Here is an 8,437-nt window from a genome sequence, read left to right as displayed (position 1 = left end):
TATGATGAGACCGTCTCACATCAGTTTTTGACTCTTGTTATTTTTGCATCACTCTGGCCACTAGTAAGTAAAGATAACATTTATTGTCCTAAGCAGGTGTTTAACAGAAAAATGGGTCCAACCCCAATCCAAATAACCAAACATTCCCTGTCATAAAAATTAATTAATTCAAAATATAAACTTCACATAACTCAAAATTTAAATTTTTTTTCCGATAAAACATTGTCTTTTTTCCAAATATAAGTATTTTATATAGTTGTCAAGTGATGCAATGAGGGCTTGGAGGAACATGTAAATAGAATTTGCTTTTTGGTTCCCAATTAGATAAATATATAATATATCCCGTGACTCGTTCTTTAATTTGTCACACGCCACAAATTACAAATTCAGACTCCCCACCAATCAGAGCACTCACGGGTGGATTTGTGCACTAGTGGATGGTCACCAACGGGGGACCATGCACCATAATAATTATTGCCTACGAATGATAATAAAAATTATCCTTTATTGTAAAAACAATATAAACACCAAAAATAAATAAGGAGTAATGTTTTTTTCCATATAGTAAAAATCAAAACTTATACTTTTAATTTTCTTATTGGAACATTTGTTAACAATAATTTTTTTGTTTTCAATATAAATTAATCCGATAAAAAATCGCTCAACTCGAATCTAACCAACATGTACTTGTACGTACTGAATTTATATATTCGATCGGTCTCCGGTTTATAAGTTCTTGTGATATAAAATTATTGTTTGTTAATGTTCTTGAATTTTTTATACAAGAAATCATATTGTTAATGAATGTTGGTTCACTGGCAAATGTGAGTGTGTTGTTAATTTGGGCCTTCGTTAAACCAATTAGCCCATACAGACACAGAACATTTGTTATATTGGGCCAGATACTGCATTAGTTGGGCCTATAGGGAAGAACAATTGAAATTTATTATTATTACAATTTAATCAGTACTAAAGCTACAATATCTCATACCTAAATGAAGCCTCTTCTCAATTTTCTCAGTTTAATGGTCGAATTAACTGATTTCTTTTCTACATTATGTTGTTTTATTTAAAATTATAAAAAAAATATGAAATAACATAACTTTTTAACATTCGAATCTCATTCTCTGAAGTGTAAAAAAAAAAAAAAACAAAAAAAATTCTCAAGCGATCGTTTAAAAAGTAATTTTTAAAACTAAAAAGGTGAGTACATAATTACATTTTGTTCCACTGCCCAAAACGAAAAAAAGAATAATTAAAGAGATTCCTTGGACGTCATATTAAAGTGCGTATTATTTAATTGTAGCAAAATCAAATAAAGTTTTTCAAAAATAGACACATAACAGCTCCATGATAAGATACTTACAATAATTAGCGGCCCGACAAACACACTGTTTATTTATTAACTTAATGGATGATGTACGTGTTTTGGTTGATATAAAAAAAACTAAGGCAAAAAACTTATGTGAGATGGTGTCACATGTTGTATTTTGTGAGACAAATATCTTATTTGGATCATTCATGAAAAATTATTACTTTTGTACTAATAGTATTCTTTTTTTATTGTGAATATTGGGTAGGGTGTACGTCTCACAGATAAAGATTCGTGAGACCGTCTCACAAGAGACCTACTCTAATCAAAAAATAAAATAATGATTATATGACATCACACACGTACACACACATATATAAATTAATGTATCAATGTATATATACACGCCTAAGTAAACATTTGCAGTATAGATATACAGCAACTATTCTTACAATTAAGATTTCAATAAGAACAAACATGAGTCATAGTTGTTGGAGTAGTTTAATCGGTCAACAATGATCATGAGTTTGAATTTCATATAATCACTTTCTCGAGCAAGCATGTCACACATAGTTTGTTCATACAATTTAACATGACTAGTGTGATGTACATACTACTATGTCAGCTCGAAAATTTACACAATGTATACACAAAAGTAGATGTTGTGTGTTTCATCGCCATGAAAAGATAAATAAAAAAAGATTCCATTACAAATGAGTAAAACCTAAATTACTTGGTACTTTTAGGGAGCACTTGACCTGGTATCCTGCACAAAAATTTTAAAATACTTTTTATATTTTATATGTGCACTATAAATATTATGTTTGGTGTCACACTTTCCGTTGTAGTGCGTATATATAGTAATCCCACAATGCATACAAAAGAGCAAACATGTAGGAGGTAATGTTGTGCCACTTTTCCCTAAATCTTACACACATTTTATTTTGAAAATATTCTACACAAAATGAGGATGATGATGATGATGATGTGTATGTAAAATGATGATGATGATGATGTGTGTGTGTAAATGTGTAGAATTTTTCAAAATAAATTAAGTTTAACAAAAAATTAATGGAATTTTCTCTTCGTTTAGTCATATTATGGAATTTTCTCATCATTAGTCACTCTATATTTATATATTACAAAATCTAAATAAAATTTCTCTTTTATAATCGACACATTCTTCTAAATTACAAATAAGTTCGTGTTAATTGTTTAGTATTATATGATCAAACTAAAAAATAAAATAACACATGCACATGTATACATCTTTTACTAGGATATATTATTGTAGGAACTTAAATAATATAATATATAATATAACAACAAACAACTTGGTATGAGTGAATACGTCACATTTACATATTAGGAATTGTTATTATTAATAATTAAATATGTAAAGATAGAATAACTAATTCTATTCTCTAAAACACTCCTTTTTTTCTTTTTTTCTTTTTTTCAAATACCATTTTCCCACATTGCTTCTGTTTTTAATGAGATAAACATAACATAGAAAAAAAAACTCAAATATGACTAGCTAAAACGTACTAAAAACTTGTGCATTGAGAGAACGAGAATTTAAATATATCTTTTAAAAAAATTAATAAATAAATCTATTGATTTAATTATTCTTAACAAAGGAATTGCTTGTTTCCCTTTGCTAGTTGTGACTTTTATAGACACAATGTTTCCAAACTTTCAAAATTCACTAGCTATAAGAAAACATGGCTTCAAAAATGAATTTCTTAATTTAGTAAACTAAATATTAAAAATGTTCCTTTTCTTTGCATTCTTGTGGAAAATAATTGAATGATAGAGCTCATAAAATGATCAGAAACAATAATCTGGACTTAGGAAGAAAACAATATATAGTTAGAAAAAATTATACATTAACTTCTGACTCCTTTCTACTTGAGAGGTGAGATCACCCCTACTTGCCTCTGCTGGATCGCCCCTTAGCTTATCTACATCAGTCTTGCTCGAATATATCCCAATGTAGGTCTCTCGAGCCACCGAAAACTTAAAGTTAAACTCCTGAAAGAGAGGGTGGTGGTCCTCACTCCTCTAGCTAGCCAGTACCTGTTCGGTTCTTTTGAATAATAATCTGGAAATGTCCGTTGAAAGCTGAAGTATCCTAATGCTTCCATAATGCAAGTGGATACGTTCTCTTTGTTTGGGTATATAAGTGCTATAAAATTCTTCTAATTTCTTAAACATGTAATGCTCGATGGAGCACAATATATAAATATTAGTTTCAACCTCTTACCTACTTATTCCTCGTATCTTTCCTGATCATTATGAGCTCTAATTTCCTCAAAACTCCATAGCCAAGATGATTCCACTTTTATATCCATGTGAATCACTTTGCCACCTCAATTGATCTTAAACTATATGAATGCGTGTGTGTATAACATGACACTCTAAATCACAGAACTTTCTATACATCACTGTATGTTAATGAATATATTTCGTATATTCGACTTCCTTTCCAAATTATTCTTGACTAGCGCTCGGTCCCTCAACAAAAATATGAGTTGGATTAACAATATTATCTCGGTGATCATAAAACCGACCTTCAACTCGTATTCGGACTATACTTCATAGCCTACTGGAGAAAGTACCAAGCAAGGAATGAGCAGATCGTCAGTTCCTTGGTAACATTTGTATAATTCAAGCAAAAAAAATTAGAATCCAGTTCGGATACCATTAGCGCTTCATGTGGCAATCATTGTTAGCAGTTCATTCAAAAAATTAAGTTAAGCTATTTCATATCTCGTGCAGTACTTGGTGCTGCATATTATATGGCATTCATATATTCAATCAAGTTGTAAAGTCCAATTTATATGAAGGATTATAAGCATTAGAAAAACATTCAAAAACGAGAAATTATTTAAAGAAAAACAAGTCTAGTTGTGCATATATCGTTACAACTTTTACATATGATGTAAACACAACCAACACAACTCTCGCTTAATGACAGATTTTACATGCACTTTAATTTATTGTATTCCTCCAAAGCAAGCTACCTCCAAACCTATATATATATATATATATATATATATATATATACACACATATATGAAGTAATTTGGACTGCCAATTGTGGAACATACTATCATAACAGTTGAAAACATTAATTTTACCACATTTGAAAAGGAAAAAAGGGAAAATTCACACTTTGAACAACCAACACACGCCAAACCCTACAAACCCTAACCTAAATTTCACAGAATTACCTTCTGTCAGAAATCAAGTCTCACATATTTATTAATCCTGGGGACAGAGTGTGCATTATTCATGACATCAAAGAAACACGTACATGTCAATACACCCTTGTTTGATCTTGGGTAAAACAAAGGATTAACAGATGTTGAATCCTTTACACCATATTTCCGGACTTGTCTCCAAACAGATACCCTAAAGATGAATCTCCACCTGGAGCAGATTTGACCTTTGTTGATGGACGACCCTATAATTGCACAAATATGAAAAAAAAAAAAACGAAATGGGATTTTAAAAAAAGTAAATATAATTAAATAGTGTTCGATCTTTAAAACTATCTATGTACTTACAGTGATGAAGTTTCCTGAATTTTGGCCCTGAACCCTAGGATAGTTGTTGGATATATTAGCTTTGTTCTGAGAAGATGGGGATGCAAGATTTTCTTGAGGCTTTTCGACTTCTACATCAATCCCATAAGGTGGCAAAACAGCCCCCGGAGATGGCGGCGCCACATCATTTTTCTTTTTGTCATCCGTACCAAAGAGATAGCCCAGAGAACTCTGCCCACCTCCATAGCTTCCACCTCTTTTCATAATTGATTTCTGTATTAATGAAATAAATCTTCTTGGAATATATATGATTAAGCGGGAGGAGGAGAACTGGGGAACCGAGCCTATATTTATAAATAATAATTGAAGATGAGATGGGAGAGTTTATTCTGTGCGTTGGAATTAATGTTGGCCGTACAAGATTGGTCGTCGTTCATTGTTTTGCACAGTTAACTTGAACATTAAAGTATTTGGTATGTTTTTAAGAGCATCCGATGCATTTCATATATATCTATCTATAAAAAATAGTTTATTTGAAACACATGTACATTAGATTTTAATATAAAAAAATATACTTTTTAAATGTACTTAATGTTTTTATAAATTTAATTATATATGTTGGAATAATTTTTTCTATCAAATATTATGTTTGAAATTTTCATTTATTATATTTTCTTTTCCATAATATAAGGGTGCATTTGATTCTAGAATATGAAAGGCAAAATCGAGCATAGGTTATCTATTTTTGTGTGTTTTTCGTTCTACGATTTTGGTCATCTATGTTATCAAATTTCAATATTAGTCTTGTATTTTTCAATTTTTCTCAATTTTGGTCATTTTTAATCGGAAGTGCTTATGTTGTATTATACAAATCAGTACCGTATTTGAGTTTCAATGGCGTCGAATCAGCGCTACATCGGAAAAATGATTAAAATTGTCTAAAAAAATAAAGATAAAAGAATAAGACTGAAATTTGAGACAAATATAGATGACTAAAATCGCAAAAAAGACGTTAAACATACATGACAAAAAAAATTCCCTAATTAAAATAATTAAATTCATTATCTCCTTTCTTATATCTGTTGCGAAAAAGGATTATAAAGCTTATAATTAAGTTACATGATCAATAGCATCTATTAACTTGTGTGAATTTTTTCATAAAGCAATGTGGATACTTAGAGAGTGTTGAGAGAACTTCTATGAAGTACTTTCTGAATTCTCTGTAAAAGTGTTTTGGGATGTCCGTGAAAACCAGTTTCTGCTTTAACTTTTAAATTTTTAATCAAAAGCTAGAAGCATGATTGATATATTTTTTTTCCGTTATAGTTTCTTTGTTAATGGTTTAAAGTTACAATTTGACATTTGAATCTTTAAAAATGTATCATATTCCACAATTACTCTCAATTTTTATAAATATTTTTGGAGATTTTTTAAAAAATTTTTAAAAGTTTTAAATAAAATTTATAAAATTTAAAAACATATTATTACAAGCTTATTTTATATTTTAAAAATCATTTTTTATAATTTAAATTTCCATATTTTTTATATTTTATGCATTTATAAAAAAAATTCATTTGTTATAAAAAATTATTAACTTTTATATAAATTGTTAAGCATTCATGTTATAAAAAGATAAATTAATTTTGATATAAAATATTAAAAATGTAATAATAATTATATAAATATGTTGTTGATGGTCTAAGTACTAAAATTTAGATAAATTGTTGTGTGCAATAATTGTCATTGCTGGATAAAGCAATCAAAATGTGGTGTTTGAACTACTATACGGTTTAAAAGATTTGAGTTGCACTATTACCACTAGTTATATCTTTTAGTAAAGCGACAAGCGTCCGGTCCTACAATTGGAATCGAATCCAAAGTTACGTGTTCGATTCTCATTGATTGCAAAGAGTGTAATTATTGAAAGTGAGATTATTAGGTGCAATAATTGTCTCTGTCGGATATATCAATCGAAACATGATACTTGAACTGTTATGCAATTAAAATTTTTGAGTTGCACTGTGACCACTACTATAACTTTTGGTAAAGCGAAGTGCTCAGTCCTACTTAATTAAAACGACAAATGGATGCTAAGGATATTATTGTACTTTTACCAAAAAAAAGAAAAGCTTGAAACATTTTGATACCAAACACTCAAACTTTAGTTTGTATTGATTTTATTATTTTATCGTCAACACTCCATATTTTTTCTTCTTAACCTATTTTCAAAAAATCTCTAGAATAAACATTTTAAAATAAGCAAATTTACATGATAAGACACAAAAAAGCTCATTGACAAGACTAAAATTGCAATTTCTTCCATGTGACGAAATAAAGTTTACCAAGATTGAATTCAGAAATCCAAACCGGAGGAAAAATGTTTGAATATTAATATTTCTTGGTGACATACGTACTTTTGCTAACCAAGTATCTTGAAGAGCAAAAAAAAAAAGGATGTAAAATAGTGGGGATTGAATGAGCAAACTAATGCATTACTTAAAGAAATTTTGAATTGCAATCATAGTTTATTGAGAATCTTCAAGAAAAATAAAGTGAAGTACGCAATATGAACTATCAAAGCTCGGTTGGAAGGGAGCTTGTAGGGCTAAGAGTATCCATTTTCACACATGCATGAACAGCCTGTTGATATGAATAAATTGCGCTCATCGTTACATATACTGAGAATTGGGCACACAATATTTTATGTTGAGAGCCGAATAACGTTTTTAAACTAATCAAAATGTTCGTGCAATAGTACTTATTTTTTAGTACTAAAGTTGAATTATATGCTCGTGGGGGTTGTAATAGTCACACAATCCAGAATCTTGGTCTCAGGCCTATAATATTTTAGCACCGATGATCGAAATACGCTCTCGGTATGCCTGAATATTTTAATTTGTAGCCACCAGAAGGCTATTATATATATTTTTTTATTGTCATAAATTTGATGGTTATATTCTTTAGAGAAATTGTTGTGATCGAAATAGAAAACGAAACTTGTATTTAAAATTTTGAATTCGATAGTTGTTCAAATAGATTTAATTATGTGTCCTCTTGAAGGGAATTAAAGATTTAAAAGGCAATCATTAAATATTGGTGACTTAAACTTTTATGTCGTGTTCAAGATATTGGATAAGTGGGGGTAGATTTTTCTTGATGAAATAATAGTAGTGATGACATGTAGTGTGTGTGACGCAGGAAAACACTTTCCAACTTGGATTTTATGGATTCCCAAGTTTGATGACTAAAGGAGGGATATGATCGAACATAATTAGGTTCTTGGCAACCATAATTATAGGGCATACAATGATTAATAATTTAAAAATATCATTTATACTTACTATCTAATTATATGATTACTTTTTTTACTATATATAATATGTTATTAAAGCTAAGTGTCACTTAAAACTATCATGATGTCATGATATAATTTTTTTAATTACTAAAACTGCACACACATATGATACATGCAAGATGTATAGATAATTATTTGAATATACAATAGTACTATGATGTTGTCTCTCAACGTAAGATCATGCAAGAATAATTGAATGAAAACATTAGTAGTAAGAAA

At 29.4% G+C, this 8,437-nt stretch overlaps 1 protein-coding gene across 1 annotated transcript; it reads right to left on the bottom strand.

The window, feature by feature from the left end:
- Positions 1 to 4,257: 4,257 nt before the first annotated feature.
- On the bottom strand, positions 4,258 to 5,318 carry LOC142534533 (protein SPIRAL1-like 5). Its single transcript, XM_075641399.1, has 2 exons — positions 4,885 to 5,318; positions 4,258 to 4,781 (listed from the first exon to the last, which is right to left on the bottom strand). Exons 1-2 carry the CDS (start codon positions 5,125 to 5,127, stop codon positions 4,692 to 4,694), a joined length of 333 nt encoding a protein of 110 aa, XP_075497514.1. The 5' UTR covers positions 5,128 to 5,318; the 3' UTR covers positions 4,258 to 4,691.
- Between the last annotated feature and the right edge of the window lie 3,119 nt (positions 5,319 to 8,437).

The sequence above is a fragment of the Primulina tabacum genome, unplaced genomic scaffold, assembly GCF_025594145.1.
Source record: "Primulina tabacum isolate GXHZ01 unplaced genomic scaffold, ASM2559414v2 Contig571, whole genome shotgun sequence".
In the NCBI taxonomy this organism is placed as follows: Eukaryota; Viridiplantae; Streptophyta; class Magnoliopsida; order Lamiales; family Gesneriaceae; genus Primulina; species Primulina tabacum.
This window is presented reverse-complemented; position numbering and strand designations above follow the sequence as displayed.